The 20717-nt window shown below is 50.6% G+C and overlaps 1 protein-coding gene across 1 annotated transcript in view; it reads right to left on the minus strand.

Moving 5' to 3' along the window:
* LOC147092098 (AMP deaminase 3-like) overlaps positions 1 to 20717 on the minus strand; it is a 997179-nt gene that overhangs the window by 37945 nt on the left and 938517 nt on the right. Inside the window, exon 5 of the mRNA XM_085975554.1 lies at positions 20080 to 20346. Coding sequence (XP_085831680.1) covers positions 20080 to 20346 — 267 coding nt within the window. The remainder of the gene's footprint in view (positions 1 to 20079; positions 20347 to 20717) is intronic.

The raw sequence follows: 20717 nt of genomic DNA on the forward strand, positions 1-20717 counted from the left end.
AGGTCAGGACCATGACCAGGAACTGCCAAGTCTGCGCTGAGTGCAAACCGCACTTTTATCGACCAGACATGGCTCACCTGATAAAAGCCACTCGCCCCTTCGAGCGCCTGAGCGTTGATTTTAAAGGGCCTCTCCCCTCCTCCGACCGTAATGTGTACTTCCTCAACATTATTGATGAGTACTCCCATTTCCCGTTCGCCATCCCCTGCCCGGACATGACCAGTGCCACGGTCATTAAATGTCTGAACGACCTCTTCACCCTGTTCGGTTTCCCCAGCTATGTCCATAGCGACCGGGGCTCATCGTTTATGAGCGACGAACTCTGCCAGTACCTGCTCGCTAGGGGTATTGCCACAAGCAGGACCACTTGTTACAACCCCCGGGGGAACGGACAGGTGGAAAGAGAGAATGTGACAGTTTGGAAGGCCGCCCTGCTAGCCTTAAAGTCTAGGGGCCTTCCGACCTCCCGCTAGCAGGATGTGCTCCCTGATGCGCTCCACTCTATTTGGTCACTGCTCTGCACTGCCACTAATGCCACCCCTCATGAGAAAATGTTTGTCTTCCCAAGGAAGTCCACATCGGGGACATCGCTACCGCCATGGCTGACGTCCCCAGGGCCGGTCCTACTGAGAAGACACGTGAGGACCCATAAAATGGACCCCCTGGTCGAGAGGGTCGACCTCCTCCACGCCAACCCCCAGTACGCTTACATTGCGTACCCGGACGGGCGGGAGGACACAGTCTCCATACGAGACCTCGCACCCTCGGGGGCCCCAGTAACCCACTACCCGCTACCACCCCCCCCCCACGATCCAATATCCAACCCCAGCAGACGGCACGCCTGGGCCCCGCGACCCGCTCGACACCCACGAGGACTACACACCAGTGCCCCAGCCTATGCGGGACTCGACGCCGGAAGCTTCACTACCCCTGCCGTCGCCACGTCGATCACAGCGGCAGACAAGACCTCCGGAGAGACTCCAATACACAAACATTTAATACACTTCACCCCGCCGGACTCATTTTTAAACCAGGGGTGAATGTGGTAAACCACTGTTTGTATTCCACTGTGTACATGTCTGTACATGCCTCGGCTGACTCCTCCCACGAGTCCAGGTATAAAGGTGACTGCTCCACAGTCCCTCTGTATTCTGGACTGGTCGACCACTCGAGGCACACCTTCATTCTCTTGTTAATAAAAGCCTGTTAGTTACTCGCTTAACCTCAGTCTTTTGAGTGATTGATAGCGCATCAATGGGCAAAATAATGAAGGATATATGTAAACTAATGAGGATTAAACAAAAGTTCCACATACCCTATCGTCCGGAAAGTTCGGGCATGGTGGAATGCATGAACTGTACATTAAAGCATGCTCTGATTAAAGCAATCCAAGAAACAGGGCAATGCATGGGCAGACGTACTTCCCTTTATCTTAATGATGAAGCTATGATAATGTGCAACATGAGCTTGTACCGGTAGTGCTAGATTTGACAGATACGGCCTTACCTACGTGGTGTTCTAAGAAAACTCAACAATTATATCAACACCTTCTAACTCAAGTGTTAAAACAAGGTGGGACATGGAGTGGTGGTGGGCACAGTAAAAGAGATAAACAAATATGGAGATGTAAAAGGTCTGTGATAAATAACGCAGCAATCGCCTTTAATGTGGGTACCTCAGTTGTTAACACTATTGATTTGTCGACACTGGATCAAAAGGTTCGAGACCTAGTGTCTCGCATTAAAGCTGTATTACAAAATACAAATGAGAATACGGATAAGGAATTATCTGAGGATCAAACGTTGACCATACATTTGCAAAGGATAGCTATAGTGCTAGAAACCCACACCCAAACCATTAATAAATTAATAAAGGAAGAATACAATGCATCTCAGCAGGCGGCTGCTAATTGTTGAATCCGTGATTCTTAAAGTATTATGTTTTCCAATAACTACACGGAGGCTGTAACTTAACAATCAACAGGTGTTTACTGGAGGAGGGTAGTCTAAAGACTGACAGTACAGAGGCGTGCTCAAGGCTTATATACAGGTGTGGTCACTGCCGGTACTACAGTATACAGGAGCTGTAAAAGTAGTTCTCTCTTAAAGGTACATACACTACAATTCCTCCCCTTTTAGATTAGCAGTACCCATAATATTCAAATAACAATTAACACTTTAACATGCACATTAAACTGAAATAGTCCATTTATAGATTCAGTCTTTGGGGCGGCTTCCTGATCCTTTCTGGATAGCACCTTTCCTGAGGTTCTTGTTCTTGGTGCGGAGGCGATTCTGGCCCCCTTTCATCGGTTAGTTCATCAGTTTCCGCTGTGATATACCTATCAATTCATCCAATGAAAAGCGACGAGTTAAGACAGTAACTATAGGTTTTTATTGGCTAAATAACAGAGCCCACCCTCGTGGGTGATCGGATCCAACAAGGAGGAATACCAGCCAGTCGACCACCTTTATACCTGGGCAAGTAGGTGGAGCCATGGGCGGAGTCAGCAGTGGTCAGCCCAGGTATAACAGCATGACAAGAGGCGACCTTGTGTAGTGATACAACAGTGTAAACAGTGATAACCATAGTGTAACGATATAACAGTGATAACCATAGTGTAACGATAGTGAACGATAAAAGTGGTTTACCACATTCACCCCTTGTTTAGATTTGAGTCCGGCGGGGTGAAGTGTACTACCAGTTCGGGTATGTCAGTCTGTCCGGAGGCCTCGTAAGCCTTTCCGATCGTCGCAGCAGCGGCGGCGGTGATGCAGTATCCGATGTTAATGCTGGTGTCTGCGTGGTCGGCGAAGGCTCGTGGGGTTCCGGCATGCCGTCTACCTGGGCTGGATTTGGGGGGGTGGTGGGGGGTAACGGTGGTGCCTCAGGGATGCCCGAGGGTGCGAGGTCTCGTAAGGAGACTGTGTCCTCCCGCCCGTCTGGGTATGCCACATAGGCGTACTGGGGGTTGGCGTGCAGGAGGTCCACCCTCTCAACCAGGGGGTCCATTTTATGGACCCTCGCGTGCTTTCGCAGCAAGACGGGCCCCGGAGAGGTCAGCCAAGTTGGTAACGTGGTTCCCGTAGTCGACTTCCTGGGGAAAACAAACATTCGTTCATGGGGGGTGGCGTTAATGGCAGTGCAAAGCAGTGACCGGATGGAATGCAGCGCTGCCGGGAGGACTTCCTGCCAGCGAGAGGTTGGGAGGCCCTTGGACTTTAAGGCTAAGAGAACGGCCTTCCAGACAGTCGCGTTCTCTCTTTCCACCTGGCCGTTCCCTCGGGGGTTGTAGCTGGTGGTCCTGCTTGCAGCAATACCTCTCGCTAGTAGGAACTGGCGAAGTTCCTCGCTCATGAAGGAGGAGCCCCGGTCGCTATGTATATAGTTCGGGAACCCGAACACGGCGAAGAGGTCGTTCAGGCATTTGATGACCGTGGTACTGGTCATGTCTGGGCAGGGGAAGGCAAAGGGGAAACGAGAGTACTCGTCAATGATGTTGAGGAAGTACACATTACGGTCAGAGGACGGGAGGGGCCCCTTAAAATCGATGCTCAAGCGCTCGAAGGGGCGGGTGGCCTTGATCAGGCTTGCTCTGTCCAGCCTAAAGAAGTGCGGTTTGCATTCGGCACAGGTTTGGCAGTTCCTGGTCATGGTCCTGACCTCCTCGATGGAGTAGGGCAGGTTGCGGGCCTTAATGAAGTGGTAAAGTCTGGTGACTCCGGGGTGGCAGAGGTTGTTGTGGAGGGTCTGCAGTCTATCAATTTGCGCGTTGGCGCATGTACTTCGTGATAGAGCATCTGGGGGTTCGTTCAGTTTACCAGGCCGGTACAAGATCTCATAATCATAGGTGGAGAGCTCGATTCTCCACCTCAAGATCTTGTCGTTCTTGATTTTGCCCCTCAGCTTGTTATTAAACATAAAAGCGACCGAACGCTGGTCGGTGAGGAGGGTAAATCGTTTGCCTGCCAGGTAATGCCTCCAGCGTCGTACAGCCTCCACAATCGCCTGGGCCTCCTTCTCGACCGAGGAGTGTCGGATCTCAGGGCCCTGGAGGGTCCTTGAGAAGAAGGCCACCGGCCTCCCCTCCTGGTTAAGGGTTGCGGCTAGGGCGAAGTCGGATGCATCGCTCTCCACTTGGAAAGGGATAGACTCATCCACCGCGTGCATTGTGGCCTTAGCAATGTCTCCCTTAATGAGGGAGAAGGCTGCGCACGCTTCTGCTGTCAGGGGGAAGGAGGCGGATTTCATGAGGGGTCTGGCTTTGTCCGCATAATTCGGCACCCATTGGGCATAGTAGGCGAAGAGCCCCAGGGTCCTCTTCAGCGCCTTTGGACAGTGGGGGAGGGGAAGCTCCATGAGGGGGCGCATTCTTTCGGGGTCGGGGCCGATGACTCCGTTCTCTACTACGCAGCCGAGGATGGCAAGGCGCGAGGTGTTAAACACACATTTCTCCTTATTGTAGGTGAGGTTCAGCCGTTGGGCCGTACGGAGGAAACTCTCCAGATTAACATCATGGTCCTGCCGGTCGCGGCCGCAGATGGTGACGTTATCTAGATAGGGGAACGTGGCTTGCAGCCCATTCTGGTCAGCCATCCGGTCCATCTCCTTTTGGAAGACCGAAACCCCATTGGTGACGCCGAAGGGAACCCTAAGGAAGTGGTAGAGGCGGCCATTCGCCTCGAAGGCGGTATACTGGCGGTCCTCAGGGCGGATAGGGAGTTGGTGGTAGGCCGACTTAAGGTCGATGGTAGAGAATATTCGGTACTGTGCAATCTGATTGACCATATCAGATATGCGGGGAAGGGGGTATGCGTCCAGCTGGGTGTACCGGTTTATGGTTTGGCTGTAGTCGATGACTAGGCGGTTTTTATCGCCGGTCTTAACGACTACGACCTGGGCACGCCAGGGGCTGTTGCTCCTCTCGATGATGCCCTCTTTCAGGAGACGCTGCACCTCAGAGCTAATAAAAGCTCTGTCCCCGGCGCTGTACCGCCTGCTCTTGGTAGCGACGGGTTTACAGTCGCGGGTGAGGTTGGCGAACAGGGAGGGGGGCGGAACCCTGAGGGTGGATAGGCCGCAGGTGGTACGCGGTGGGCGGTTTAAAGGCTGTTGGTTGTCGACTGTGAGTGGGGGGTGGGGTCCACCGTATGCCAAAGTGACACTTTGAAGGTGGGATTGGAAATCCAGCCCTAGTAGGACGGCAGCGCAGAGTTGGGGCAGGACGAGAAGTTTAAAATTTTTATACCCCGTGCCCCTAACCGACAGGGTCACAACACAGTATCCACTGATGTCTGTTGAATGGGACCTCGACGCCATCGAGATCCGGTTGCGCATTGGCTGGACAGTGAGGGAGTAGTGGCTCACCGTGTCTGGATGGATGAAACTCTCCGTGCTTCCGCTGTCGAACAGACAGGTCGTGGCGTGGCCGTTTACTTTGATGTCCATCATGGACTTGGGCAGGTGATGCGGGCGAGCTTGGTCCAGTGTGACGGAGGCTAGTGTATGGCTGAGCGAGCTGCTGTAGTCTGCGGGTGAGGCTGCGGTCGGGTCTGGAGACAAGGTGGCGGTCGAGTGTGGTGAACAAAATGGCAGTGCCCACGACGTTGCATAAAATGGCGGAGAAGATGGCCGCCCCCACAACTCACATGAGGCACTGCCGGTGTCGGTGGCCTTGATCAAAGATGGCCGCCCCCACGACTCACACGAAGGGATACTGGCATCTGTGGCCTTGATGAAAGATGGCCGCCCCCACAACTCGCATGAGGCACTGCTGGCATCTGTGGCTTTCCCCCTGCAGGCCTTCGCGAAGTGGCCTTTCTTGTGGCAGTCGGAGCAGGTCGCACTTCTTGCAGGGCAGCGCGCCCTCGGGTGTTTCGCCTGGCCACAGAAAAAGCAGCCAGCGGCCCGATCGCGGGGCTCTGATGTCGCAGCCGGTACCAGGGGTGGCGGTCCCGATCGGGTCCGGGACGCCGACGCTGAGGTAGGTCCCAGAGGCGGCGGTGCGAGGGGTATTGCGGTCGGGGTCGGGCCCGAGTCCCAGGGTCGCGCAGCACAGTACCTGGAATACGCCTCGAGGTCCCGATGGGCCACTTCCAGAGAGCGAGCGAGGGCTGCAGCTGTGTTCAGGTCGAGGTCCTTTGATTCGAGCAGTCTTTGCCGTGAGTAGTCGGACCGAAGGCCTTTCATGAAGGCATCGCGGATATTCTCTTCAGTATTTTCTGCAGCCGTTACAGCTTTAAAGTCACAGTCCCTGCCGAGTGTTTGTAGCGCCCGTAAAAATTCATCTACAGACTCTCCTGGCTGTTGCGGGCGGGATCTTAGGAGATGTCTGGCATACATAGAATTTACCGGGCTCCGGTACTGCTCTTTCAGCAGGTTGAGGGCGGCCTCGTATGTAGTAAGGTCCTGGATGAGTGCAAATACTTTAGGGCTCACTTGGGCGGTCAGAACTCTTAGTTTGGATCTCTGAGGCACGCCGGATTCTCCCAGGTAGGATTCGAAACAGCTCAGCCAGTGTTTGAAGTCGAGGGCTGAGTTTGCTGCCTGTGGGTTTAGATCCAGGCACGGCGGTCGGAGGGTTCGCAGCCAGGCCGGCTGCTGTGGCTGTTGTAGCTGGGCATCTGACTGGTCGTTTGGCTGCTCCGTTAAAGACATTTCAAAATTTAGCCAATAAAATTGATATACCTATCAATTCATCCAATGAAAAGCGACGAGTTAAGACAGTAACTATAGGTTTTTATTGGCTAAATAATAGAGCCCGCCCTCGTGGGTGATCGGATCCAACAAGGAGGAATACCAGCCAGTCGACCACCTTTATACCTGGGCAAGTAGGTGGAGCCATGGGCGGAGTCAGCAGTGGTCAGCCCAGGTATAACAGCGTGACAAGAGGCGACCTCGTGTAGTGATACAACAGTGTAAACAGTGATAACCATAGTGTAACGATATAACAGTGATAACCATAGTGTAACGATAGTGAACGATAAAAGTGGTTTACCACACGCTGCTACTGTTTCTGAGGTAGATGCTACCGGTATGTCGGGTTCATCCCCAGGTACGCGAGACATGGGGTTGACTCATTCCTGTGACACTAAGATCTGGTCGACGTGGCGTCTCACAATGTTCTCCCCGACATCCACTGTGTACATTAATGGCCCCTGCCGTGTGCATATCGTTCCGGGTTGCCATTTCTCTGTTCGGTAGTCACGGGCCAAGACTGGTTGTCCTACATTGAAGCTCCTTGTCGGCTTCTCATTGATGTGCTGGAATTGTTTATCCTCAACATTTCTTCGCACATTTGGTCTGAGGAAATCCAGACGAGATCTCAACCTTCGGTTAAAGAACATCATGGCCGGGGTCTGGTTGGTAACTGCATGTGTCGCATTTCTGTAGGCTAACAGGAAATTGTCCACCTTATGCTGTAGCGGAATTTCATCATCGCACATGGCCTTTATCGCCTTTTTAGAGGCTTGTACGAACCTCTCAGCCAATCCATTTGTGGCTGGATGATACGGGGCAGATGTGTAATGCCTTACCCCATTCCTTCTCATAAATGTCCGAAACTCTTCGGACACAAACTGTGGTCCATTATCAGAGCAAATCTGCTCTGGCAAGCCGTTCCTGGCAAATATGGTCCGTAGGACCGCAATCGTTTTCTCTGTAGTGGTCGAGGACATTTTTATCACCTCAGGCCATTTCGAGTGAGCATCCACTGCTATTAATAACAGTGAGTCCATGAATGGACCAGCAAAATCAATATGCACCCGTTGCCATGGAGAGGAGGGCCACTCCCATGGGTGTAGAGGGGCATGTGGTGGTGCATTTTGGATCTTCTGGCATCCTGAGCAGCTCTTTGTTAGGTCCTCAATTTGTTGATCGATCCCCGGCCACCACACATAAGCCCTAGCAAGGCTTTTCATTTTCACCCCTCCCAGATGACCATCGTGAAGCTCATTTAGCACTCTCTCCCATAACTTGGGTGGAATTACCACTCGGGATCCACACATCCACTGTCCCCTGGCATACTGACAGCTGTTCTCTTCTGGATGAGAATGCTGGCAACAGTGAGTCGCCATGTGTTGGCCATCCCCTCACCGTCAAATCATATACCCGAGACAGTGTCGGATCATTGCGGGTCTCCTTCTCTATGTCCACATTAGTTACTGGCAATCGTTCAATTATTGATGAATAAAATATCTCGATAGGGTCCACTGCTGGTGTTTCCTCCACAGTAGGCAGTGGCAGGAGTGGTAGCCCATCAGCGTTTCCATGCTGTTTCATGCCCTTATATTCTATTTCATATTGGTTCACCCCTAGAAAAAGGGACCATCTTTGTAACCGTTGTGCAGTCATCACCGGAACGCCCTTCTTTGGATTAAAGATGGAGACAAGTGATTGGTGGTCAGTCAGCAAGGTGAACTTCTGCCCATGCAGATAGTGGTTGAATTTTTTTACTCCCCATACTAGTCTGAGGGCCTCCCTGTCGATCTGGGCGTAGTTGCGCTCGGCTGAGGTTAGTGACCGAGACGCAAAGGCTACTGGCCTCTCCAACCCGTCTGGGAATTTGTGCGACAGCACCGCTCCAATACCATAGGGTGATGCATCACATGCCAACCGAATTGGTAGTGCTGGGTTGAAATGGGCCAACACCTCTTTTGATGTGATCAATTCTTTGCACTTCTGGAAAGCTCATTTACATTCGTCATTCCACTTCCATGGTACCCCCGTTTGCAGTAGGGTGTTCAGTGGGTGTAATACTGTAGACAAATTTGGTAAGAACTTATGGTAGTAGTTCACCAGCCCGAGGAACGACCTCAGTTGTGACACATTTTCCGGTGCTGGAGCCTTGACTACTGCCTCAATCTTTTCAGGGGACTTATGTAACCCCTCTTCATCAATAACGTGGCCACAATACGAGATCTGCTTCTGGAAAAACTCGCACTTGTGGCGATTAGCTCGTAGCCCATATTCCTTCAATCTAGTGAGCACCTTCTCCAGGTTGGTGAGGTGATCACTGTCATTTTCGCCCGTGACCAGGATGTCGTCCAAATAACACTGAGTCCCTGGAATCCCTTGCAGGACTTGATCCATCGCCCTTTGCCAAATAGCCGGAGCCGATGCTACCCCGAACACCAGCCAGTTGTATTGGTAGAGACCTTTATGAGTGTTGATCGTGAGGTATTGTTTCGAGGCTTCTTCTACCTCCATTTGCAAGTACGCCTGGGCCAGATCAATTTTGGTGAAGCGTTTACCTCCAGATAGCGAGGCAAAAATATCCTCAATCCGTGGAAGCGGACATTGTACCGTGTGAAGGACTGGGTTCAGTGTCAGCTTAAAATCCCCACGGATGCGGACCTTCTTTGGTTCCCCAGGCGTATTACTCAACGACCTCTTCATTACAGGAACGATGGGTGTAGCCCACTCGCTCCAGTCTACTTTGGACAGTACTCCTGAACGTTCCAACCCTTCCAGCTCTGCTTCGATGGCTGGTCAGATCGCATAAGGCACCAGTCTGGCCGTAAAAAAACTTTGGGCTTGCATTTTCCTCTATTTTAATCGTCGCTGTTATGCCTTTTAGTGTTCCGAGTCCCTCCTGGAACACTTCTTGTGCATCAGTTAGCATTTTTGACAGTCGTTCAGGTGTGACGTCATCATCCTTTTTGGCCTCAACCTTCAGTGCCTGTATGGAATGCCAATCTAATTGTATCTTCCGGATCCATTCACGTCCTAGTAGTGGTCGTCCTCCATCTGGCAATACATATAGGTCCATTTTAGGTATTTCCTGGCCTTTGTATATCACCTTCACCCTTATTTTTCCTTTGGGATAGACTTTTTGCCCCATGTACGTCTTCAAGACAATCTCTGTAGTTTTCAAGGGTATATGTGAAAATAGCCGCTTGTAGTCCCTTTGGTTTACGACTGTTAGGGCTTAGGGCTGATCCTGTGTCCAATTCCATTTTCACTTCGACTCCGTCTATCTTGAGTGTGACCCAGATAGTCTGGTGATCCTCCATTTTGATTACCTTATGTAGTTTCAGACAACCCAGCTCCTTGCTTCCGGAGTCTGTATCACTTTTCTGTTCGTCTGAACTACTGTCCATCACCTTATGTACCTTTTTGTACTTCTCCTGTGGAGATTTCTTGCTGCTGGTTTTCTTCCCTGACCTGTAGACTCTTGCTATGTGTCCTGCTTTTCCACACTGTCTGCACACTTGGTCCTTGAACCAACAATCCTTCTGGTCGTGTGTTGTTCTGCCGCAGCGATAACACTTCCCTGCTCCATATGACATTTCATTGGTGCCATATTCTTGCGGTCTCCGTTGTATCTCTGCAGCGCCTCTTGCGGCTGCTTCGTGTGATACTGCCATGCTGAAAGCCTTGTCCAGCGTAAGATCCTTTTCTGATAGAAGCCGTTTCTGGGTTCCTTCACTTTGAAGCCCACACACAAACTTGTCCCTTAATGCATCTGCTAGCCCCAATCCAAACTGGCAGTGTTTCGATAGCTTGCACAGTTCCATTAAGTACTCAGCATTACTTTCGTCTTTATGCTGGTTCCTTTTGTGGAACTTAAATCTTTCTGCTATCAGCAGCAGTGTGGGGTTTAAGTGGTCCTGTAGGATTTCCACTATGCTTTCGAAATTCTTATCCACGGGCTTCTCTGGGGTTATTAGGTTTCGCAGTAAGCCATAAGTTTTTGCACCCATGGAATTTAACAAAACAGTGCTTTCCTAGCATCTGGCACTTCATTCGCCCTGCAGTACACCTCAATGCATTCCACATATGTCGCCCAATCTTCGACTTCATTGTCGAACGCAGTGATACTGCCACTCTTCGGCATCCCTGGGTGTGATTTAACTGTCGAAAATGGCGTCTCCCACACTCTGCCTTCTTCTCCGCTGGCACAAAATGGCATCTTCCCGCGCTCACCCTTCTTCTCCGCTGCGGCTTCTAAAATGGCGTCTCCCGCGCTCTCCCTTCTTCTCCGCGGCTCAATGGCATCTCCCGCGCTCTCCCTTCTTCTCCCCACGGACGCTGTTCAGCCCTTGAGCCCTGGCTGTGCTCTGCACATTCTCCTGTGCGCCTCTCCCGTTGCCGCCGCTCGGTCCTGAACCCAGCTGCTGCTTTACCCTCTCTCTCTCTGTTTTGTTTTTCCTCGACGCCGCTTGGTTTTCAACACCCGGCTGCGCCCTGTGCGCTTCACCCTCTCTCTTACCCCGTCAACGCTGCTCGGCTTTTTCTATGCCGTCGGTCGGCTCCAGCCGCCGCTGTCCAGGAAGGGTCTGCGCTGTACCTGTTGCCAGTCTGTTGCTGGATCGTCGTGGCTGGGGAACCAAGCCCGGCTCTCCGCACCCTCCCCTGTGATGTTCACTCTCTGCCGGATGACTGGGCGGTTGCTCGTGGTCGACGCCCATGTTTCTGGCCTCGACTTTCTTCCACCGTCCTCCCGGAGCGAATCCTTGAAGGGAAATGCAGAGTTGCAGGTAGATTCGAATCGACCTCGTCGCCACTTTTGAATTCGTGATTTTTAAAGTATGATGTTTTCCAATAACTACACGGAGGCTGTAACTTAACAATCAACAGGAGGAGGGTAGTCTAAAGACTGACAGTACAGAAGCATGCTCAAGGCTTATATACAGGTGTGGTCACTGCCGGTACTACAGTATAGAGGAGCTGTAAAAGTAGTTCTCTCTTAAAGGTACATACACTACACTAATGACGTGTAGCACGTATGGTAACTGGATTGTGGAACAAACCAGAGAAAACCTGACCCAGATAAAGGCAGGGGAAGTACCCTTATGGATAACGAATCAACAATTGAGGGCGAACCTGACCGGTGGGCACAAGGGGAACGGTACCTCTAAACGGATGTTGGCAGGCAGGAGCTTGACGGCTTGCCAGTTGAGAGCAATGATTCGGGTGCACCCCACACAAGTCGAGTGTAAACCTGACGGGGGAGGGCTCCTAGGGTTGGTATTGGTAATACCGGTGATGGCACCCAAAGCCCTAGGACGAGAGGTGTACCGGATCCAGAATATTGGTGTAGTGAAGGACAGAATGCACATATCCCATCACAATATGTTACCGTATGCTGTAAAGATTAAAGGAAATTTGGCTGGAACGAAATTGGAGGGATGTGTTGCTAGACATGCTGTCACTGTATGTCCACATAGTATTGGACACAGTCCAGAGGCACAGTGTGGGTTTAACAATACTGGTACCAATCAGAATATTAACTGTACCATGGAGGCCCTAGAGGCGGATTTAAAACCCACCCGCCATATATTGCGTTACAACTAATTTGAAAATGTTTAAATATGCCAATCTAACTTGTGATATTCCAAGTCCAAAGTTCTGCTTCACCCCTGAAATCCCGGTACGGATTGGGCACGAGGAATTGGTGGAGATACACCAGTATAACCTCACAACCTTACAAGTTTCTGAAGATATCAAGAAAAACTTGAAGGACTATCAAAACACATTTGGGTATCCGATACCCCCATTGCCTGAACACTTGAAAGTATTGTGAATGGAGACACGCCTCTCCCAGAAGGTTTATTATAACCTACAACAGAGCAATAAAAACATTAAGCATGACATTGATCAAATTAAAGTCACCACTTGGTGGGATGACCTCTGGAGTTGGGGACTGAATATACAGAACAATCCTTGGATTAGATTAATCTCACATGTATTAGTAGTAGTGCAGTTTGTTGCAATGTGCTTCTTGATTTTCATGACCTGTAATAAATGTCGTAGGCAGAGGATGAAAAGGTTGGCAAAAGCAGTAAAACAGAGCCTGGGTGAGAATGTCCCCAGTGTCTCTTAGGTCTCAACAAACAACACGTCTGAGTGGTACCGGGAGGAGTATCTAAAGGGGTAAGGCGCATATAGAAGGGGAGACAATCATAGTTTGATAGGACTATCAGATGTTCTGCCTCTCTTCCACCCGGACTGGTGGCCACCATGAATGGAACCTGGTTAGATGAGGTACAACATCTTGCATATGTAAATATCCAGGGGATGCCTAGGTGCTTGCAAGAGGGCAACACCAAGTGGGGCATACCTATGGGCAACCATGGGTGACGGATAAGGGTTGGCTACCTTGGACTTAGCCAAGGGCCAAAAGGGGGGATTGTTTGGATAAAATTTGGCTTAGGGTATATAAAGGGGTGGGCCTCAATATTTGACTGGTATAATATGTCTGAAAGGTACCATTCAGTCTTGTTAGGCTGGAAAACAAATGCTAAGCACCATGGGATACTTGGCTATATTAACCCTTTTAAAACTAACATAAATAAATTTAGCTGACCAAAGACATTCTGAAGTGTTGCTTGTAATTACAACTTGGTAGTAACTGTTTAGAAAGAGCCTGTTCTTGGAAGAGATAAGAGTACAAAGGCATGATTAAGGAGTAGCAGCAAATAAGGCCTTGATGAGTAGTCAGCCAGCTGCATAATTCAATGTGGCTTTGTATTCATCCAGTCGTGTCTCTGCTGAATCATACTTTCCCATACCGATAACAAGAGTAAGAGATAGCTCATGAATATGAAGCCTCTACAGTCGACAAGCTTTTTACTGATATATCCAGAGGGTACTCATGATTGATTAATCATGTAAACCAATGAAGCATCAATATTCTCATGTCTACACCCCCATTAGTAATAAATGGGTGTTGTCTAATTAAACTGTATAAACTAAGCTGTATTGCCACTTTTTCCCTTGAGAATGACGTCTCCAGCTAAGGGTAGCTGAGATAGTTCTCCCGTGTGCACTCGTAATAAAACTATTGATCTGGGTAACACCTGAGTCTGTTAGTTCTGATTTACCATCCAGATTTTCCTTGCTTACATGAATAAATGTGAAGTTATCCACTTTGGTAGAAAAAACAGAATGGCAGAGTATTTCCGAAATGGTGAAAGATTGGGGAATGCAGATGCTCAAATGGACCTTGGTGTCCTTGTACATGATTCACTGAAAGTGAATGTGCAGGTGCAGCAAGCCATTAGGAAGGCAAATGGTATGCTGACCTTCATTACAAGAGGATTTGAGTACAGGAGTAAAGAAGTCTTACTCCAATTATATAGGGCCTTGGTGAGACCACACCTGGAGTATTGTGTACAATTTTGGTCTCCTTACCTAAGGAAGGATATACTTGCCATAGTGGGAGTGCAACAAAGGTTCACGAGATTGATTCCTGGGATGGCGGGACTGTCGTATGAGAAGAAATTGAGTAAACTAGGCCTGTATTCACTTGAATTCAGAAGAACAAGAGGGGTTCTCATTGAAGCATACAAAATTATTACAGGGCTTGATAGGATGGATGCTGGGAGAATGCTTCCCTTGGCTGGGGAGTCTAGAACCAGGGGCCACAGCCTCAGGATAAAGGGTAGGCCATTCAGTGCTGAGATGAGAAAAATGTCTTCACACAGAGGGTGGTGAATCTTTGGAATTCTCTACCCCAGAGGGCTGTGGAGGCTCAGTCATTGGGTTTATTCAAAACAGAAGTCGATAGATTTCTGACTAGTAAGGGTATCAAGGGATATGGGATATGGCAATAGGGCCGGTGAATGGAGTTGAGGCAGAAGATCAGCCATGATCTCATTGAATGGCGGAGCAGGCTCGAAGGGCCGAATAGCCTACTCCTGCTCCTATTCCTTATGTTATCTTATTATGCCCCTTCTCCCATCTCCTCGTCACTCAATGGGCTTCCTTCTGCCTCACACTCACAGTGGGTGGGGCCTTTGTGACACACTCCACAGCTCTCTGCCTTGCAGCTCCGAGCGATGTGTCCAGACTCGCCGCATTTATAACAGTACATGTCTGGACAGCTTCTTACAAGATGGTTGCGTCCAAGACAATAATAACAAACCTTCACTTGGTTATCATGCAGCACTCAAAAGTACTGCACTCCTTCCATTGTCTCGAATTTCAAGCTATACGGCAATGACCTCACCCCCTCTGTGAACCACACCTTTATGTAATGGGTTCCATCTGTTACCCATGTTCCTGGAAAGTATCTCCTCTTTATTGCCGAGCAAATTTTAATGTCCCATGCCTCCCAACTTTTTTGATTATCACATCATCCTCAATATAAACCAGCAGGTTTAAGAATGAGACCACCACCTTTTCAAAATATAGCAGAGATACCTCCAAGAACTTATCTCCAAACTTCAAACTCAGTAAAAGTCTTTCCACCTCCTCTCGGCCACTGACCGTCACCTCGAACCCAACATTCAGCTTTGGTCGGCAGGCAAAGCAGCTTCCCTCACCGCAGTCCTCATGTATCGCCTGTATAATATCCCAAGCTCGTAACTCCTTATCCTCGCACTAAACCATCACCGTGTTTTCTTTTCCAAAGCTCCTGGAGTCCCGGCCCAAATCTTTGGGCCTTTTTTTCTCCCTTCCCCCAACATTTTCTCCCCTGACTAAATTCACCCTGGGAGCACTGTCCGCTGAGGCTGGGCCAGCACTTCAGGCTCTCAGCAGCCATCTGGCTGCTGTTTAGGGGCCAAAAAACACCTAAAATCTGAAGAAAAATTACCTGCGCACATCTAACCCCTCCCTGCGCGAGACTACTACCTACTGAGCAACTGCTGACTCTGGAGGTAGAACGAGAGAGAGAAACAAAGAGACAGAAACAGAGAGATATAGAGAGAAAGAGAAGCAGAAAGAGACAGAGGGAGAGAGAGAGAAACAGAGAGAGAGAGAAAGAGAAACAAAGAGAGAGAGAGAAGCAAAGAGAGAGAGAGAGAAACAAAGAGAGAGAGAGAGAAACAGAGAGAGAGAGAGAAACAGAGAGAGAGAGAGAAACAGAGAGAGAGAGAGAAACAGAGAGAGAGAGAGAAACAAAGAGAGAAAGAGAAACAAAGAGAGAGAGAGAAAGAGAGAGATAAACAAAGAGAGAGAGAGAAACAAAGAGAGAGAGAGAGAAACAAAGAGAGAGAGAAACAAAGAGAGAGAGAGAGAAACAAAGAGAGAGAGAGAAACAAAGAGAGAGAGAGAGAAACAGAGAGAGAGAGAGAAACAAAGAGAGAGAGAGAGAAACAGAGAGAGAGAGAGAAACAAAGAGAGAGAGACCGAGAGAAACAGAGAGGGAGAGAGAAACAAAGAGAGAGAGAGAGAAACAAAGAGAGAGAGAGAGAAACAGAGAGAGAGAGAGAAACAAAGAGAGAGAGAGAGAAACAAAGAGAGAGAGAGAGAAACAGAGAGAGAGAGAGAAACAAAGAGAGAGAGACCGAGAGAAACAGAGAGAGAGAGAGAGATAACCAGAGAGAGAGAGAAACAAAGAGAGAGAGACAGAGAGAGAGAGAGAGAGAAACAAAGAGAGAGAAACAAAGAGAGAGAAAGAGAAACAGAGAGAGAGAGAAAGAGAGAGCGAAACAAAGAGAGAGAAACAAAGAGAGAGAAACAGAGAGAGAGAGAAAGAGAAACAAAGAGAGAGAGAAATAAAGAGAGAGAGAAAACAGAGAGAGAGAGAAACAGAGAGAGAAAGAGAAACAGAGAGAGAGAAACAAAGAGAGAGAGAAACAAAGAGAGAGAGAGAGAAACAGAGAAACAGAGAGAGAGGGAAAGAGAAACAAAGAGAGAGAGAGAGAGAAACAAAGAGAGAGAGAGAAACAAAGAGAGAGAGACCGAGAGAAACAGAGAGAGAGAGAGAGAAACAAAGAGAGAGAAAGAGAAACAGAGAGCGAGAGAAAGAGAGAGCGAAACAAAGAGAGAGAAACAAAGAGAGAGAAACAGAGACAGAGAGAGCGAGAAACAAAGAGAGTGAGAGAAAGAGAGAGAGAAACAAAGAGGGAGAGAAAGGGACAGAGAGAGAGAAAGAGACACAAAGATAGAGAGAGAAACAAAGACAGAGAGAGAGAAACAGAGATATGAAGAGACACAGAGCTCTGTTTTAACGTGTCAATTCACCCAGAATCCAAACTATTTATTCCAAATTGACAGCGTCAACAACAACAACAACAACTTGTATTTATATAGCGCCTTTAACGTAGTAAAACGTCCCAAGGTGCTGCACAGGACTATTATAAGACAAAAAATTTGACACCGAGCCACATAAGGAGAAATTGGGCAGAAGACCAAAAGCTTGGTCAAGAGGTAGGTTTTAATGAGCGGTTTAAAGGAGGAAAGAGAGGTAGAGAGGCGGACAGGAATTCCCGTGCATTGGGCCTCGGCAACAGAAGGCACGGCCACTGCTGGTTGAGTAATTACAGTCAGGGATGCTCAAGAGGGCAGGTTTCGAGGAGCACAGATATCTCGGGGAGGGGAGTGTATGATTCGGATCACAGGTCACACACAGATTACCCAAAGGGAGTTAGGAGTCGTAAGGCATTTTATTAAGGAGCGGCAGTTTAAGTTAAGTACAACACGCACTCAAGATAGACATCGTGGACACACGACCGTGACAGGCAGCTGGAATCGGTCCTGATCGGACAAACGGCCAGGGAACGCGAACAGCTCTTCCTTTCCCTTCACCGCCTGTGCTGGAAGCTCTTTTGATATCTCTTTTGCCCTCTGTTTAGGGGTGGGACTAGGGTAGATTCTCAAAGATACGCTCAGCAACCTTTCTAGCACACAAAAAGCAGACAGCTAGTCTGGAAACAAGGTCACCGCCACAGTGCAGAATGTTACAACATCCGCAGGGAACCAAGAACAGCAGCAAATTCTAAGCGTCTATCCAGTTATTGCAACACCAGTCTGAAGAGACTTTTTTGACTCAAGTTATTTCTTCCAATTCACAATTTCATCCAGGAGGGAGAGGGGGGGAGGAGGAGGGGATTGTGGAGATACATGGGTCTGGGCGGAGAGTTGGATGTGTTCAGTGTTGTGCGGAGGGGAGGGAGAGAGGGGGAGAGGAGGGGAGTGTGGAGATACATGGGTCTGGGCGGAGAGTTGGATGTGTTCAGTGTTGTGTGGAGGGGAGGGAGAGAGGGGGAGGAGGAGGGGATTGTGGAGATACATGGGTCTGGGCGGAGAGTTGGATGTGTTCAGTGTTGTGCGGAGGGGAGGGAGAGAGGGGGAGGGGGAGGGGATTGTGGAGATACATGGGTCTGGGCGGAGAGTTGGATGTGTTCAGTGTTGTGTGGAGGGGAGGGAGAGAGGGGGAGGAGGAGGGGATTGTGGAGATACATGGGTCTGAGCGGAGAGTTGGATGTGTTCAATGTTATCTGGAGGGGAGGGAGAGAGGGGGAGGAGGAGGGGATTGTGGAGATACATGGGTCTGGGCGGAGAGTTGGATGTGTTCAGTGTTGTGCGGAGGGGAGGGAGAGAGGGGGAGGAGGAGGGGATTGTGGAGATACATGGGTCTGGGCGGAGAGTTGGATGTGTTCAGTGTTGTGCGGAGGGGAGGGAGAGAGGGGGGAGGAGGAGGGGATTGTGGAGATACATGGGTCTGAGCGGAGAGTTGGATGTGTTCAGTGTTGTGCGGAGGGGAGGGAGAGAGGGGGAGGAGGAGGGGAGTGTGGAGATACATGGGTCTGGGCGGAGAGTTGGATGTGTTCAGTGTTGTGCGGAGGGGAGGGAGAGAGGGGGAGGAGGAGGGGATTGTGGAGATACATGGGTCTGGGCGGAGAGTTGGATGTGTTCAGTGTTGTGCGGAGGGGAGGGAGAGAGGGGGAGGAGGAGGGGATTGTGGAGATACATGGGTCTGGGCGGAGAGTTGGATGTGTTCAGTGTTGTGTGGAGGGGATGGAGAGGGGGGAGGAGGAGGGGATTGTGGAGATACATGGGTCTGAGCGGAGAGTTGGATGTGTTCAGTGTTGTGCGGAGGGGAGGGAGAGAGGGGGGAGGAGGAGGGGATTGTGGAGATACATGGGTCTGGGCGGAGAGTTGGATGTGTTCAGTGTTGTGCGGAGGGGAGGGAGAGAGGGGGAGGAGGAGGGGAGTGTGGAGATACATGGGTCTGGGCGGAGAGTTGGATGTGTTCAGTGTTGTGCGGAGTGGAGGGAGAGAGGGGGAGGAGGAGGGGATTGTGGAGATACATGGGTCTGGGCGGAGAGTTGGATGTGTTCAGTGTTGTGCGGAGGGGAGAGAGAGAGGGGGAGGAGGAGGGGATTGTGGAGATACATGGGCCTGGGCGGAGAGTTGGATGTGTTCAGTGTTGTGCGGAGGGAGGGAGAGAGGGGGAGGAGGAGGGGATTGTGGAGATACATGGGTCTGGGCGGAGGAGTTGGATGTGTTCAGTGTTGTGTGGAGGGGAGGGAGAGGGAGGGGGAGGAGGGGATTGTGGAGATACATGGGTCTGGGCGGAGAGTTGGATGTGTTCAGTGTTGTGTGGAGGGGAGGGAGAGAGGGGGAGGAGGAGGGGAGTGTGGAGATACATGGGTCTGGGCGGAGAGTTGGATGTGTTCAGTGTTGTGCGGAGGGGAGGGAGAGAGGGGAGGTGGAGGGGATTGTGGAGATACATGGGTCTGGGCGGAGAGTTGGGTGTGTTCAGTGTTGTGCGGAGGGGAGGAGAGAGGGGGAGGAGGAGGGGATTGTGGAGATACATGGGTCTGGGCGGAGAGTTGGATGTGTTCAGTGTTGTGCGGAGGGGAGGGAGAGAGGGGGAGGTGGAGGGGATTGTGGAGATACATGGGTCTGGGCGGAGAGTTGGATGTGTTCAGTGTTGTGCGGAGGGGAGGGAGAGAGGGGGAGGAGGAGGGATTGTGGAGATACATGGGTCTGGGCGGAGAGTTGGATGTGTTCAGTGTTGTGCGGGGGGGAGGGAGAGAGGGGGAGGAGAAGGGATTGTGGAGATACATGGGTCTGGGCGGAGAGTTGGATGTGTTCAGTGTTGTGCGGAGGGGAGGGAGAGAGGGGGAGGAGGAGGGGATTATGGAGATACATGGGTCTGGGTGGAGAGTTGGATGTGTTCAGTGTTGTGTGGAGGGGAGGGAGAGAGGGGGAGGAGGGGAGTGTGGAGATACATGGGTCTGGGCGGAGAGTTGGATGTGTTCAGTGTTGTGCGGAGGGGAGGGAGAGAGGGGGAGGAGGAGGGGATTGTGGAGATACATGGGTCTGGGTGGAGAGTTGGATGTGTTCAGTGTTGTGTGGAGGGGAGGGAGAGGGGGGAGGAGGAGGGGATTGTGGAGATACATGGGTCTGGGCGGAGAGTTGGATGTGTTCAGTGTTGTGGCGGAGGGGAGGGAGAGAGGGGGAGAGGAGGGGATTCCAGTGATACATGGGACTGGGTGGAGAGTTGGATGTGTTCAGATTTCCAAAGTTTGCACCAGGATCTTGAGCTCGTGGCTCCAGGTTTCGAAGCGGGAATGCAACACGGATCTGGGACACGTTGGACCTCTGCATGTCGTTCCCCTCAGGCCCGTCTTTCAGGTAGTCGTCTCCCAGATATCTCTGCTTCTCCTGTCCAGGCAGATAAAGAACCAAAAGTTAACACAGGGCCCACACTGAGCACAGGGCCCGCACTGAACAGAGGGCCAACACTTAACACAGGGCCCGCACTGAACAGAGGGCCAACACTGAACACAGGGCCCGCACTGAACACAGGGCCCGCAATGAACACAGGGCCCGCACTGAACACAGGGCCCGCAATGAACAGAGGGCCAACACTGAACACAGGGCCCACACTGAACACAGGGCCCGCAATGAACACAGGGCCCACACTGAACACAGGGCCCGCAGTGAACACAGGGCCCGCACTGAACACAGAGCCCACACTGAACACAGGGCCTCCCTTTCTCTCTCCCCCTCCCCCTTTCTCTCCCCTCTCTCTC

The sequence above is a fragment of the Somniosus microcephalus genome, unplaced genomic scaffold, assembly GCF_052327205.1.
Source record: "Somniosus microcephalus isolate GS21.2 unplaced genomic scaffold, FLI_Smic_1.0 unresolved_chr2, whole genome shotgun sequence".
Taxonomy (NCBI): domain Eukaryota; kingdom Metazoa; phylum Chordata; class Chondrichthyes; order Squaliformes; family Somniosidae; genus Somniosus; species Somniosus microcephalus.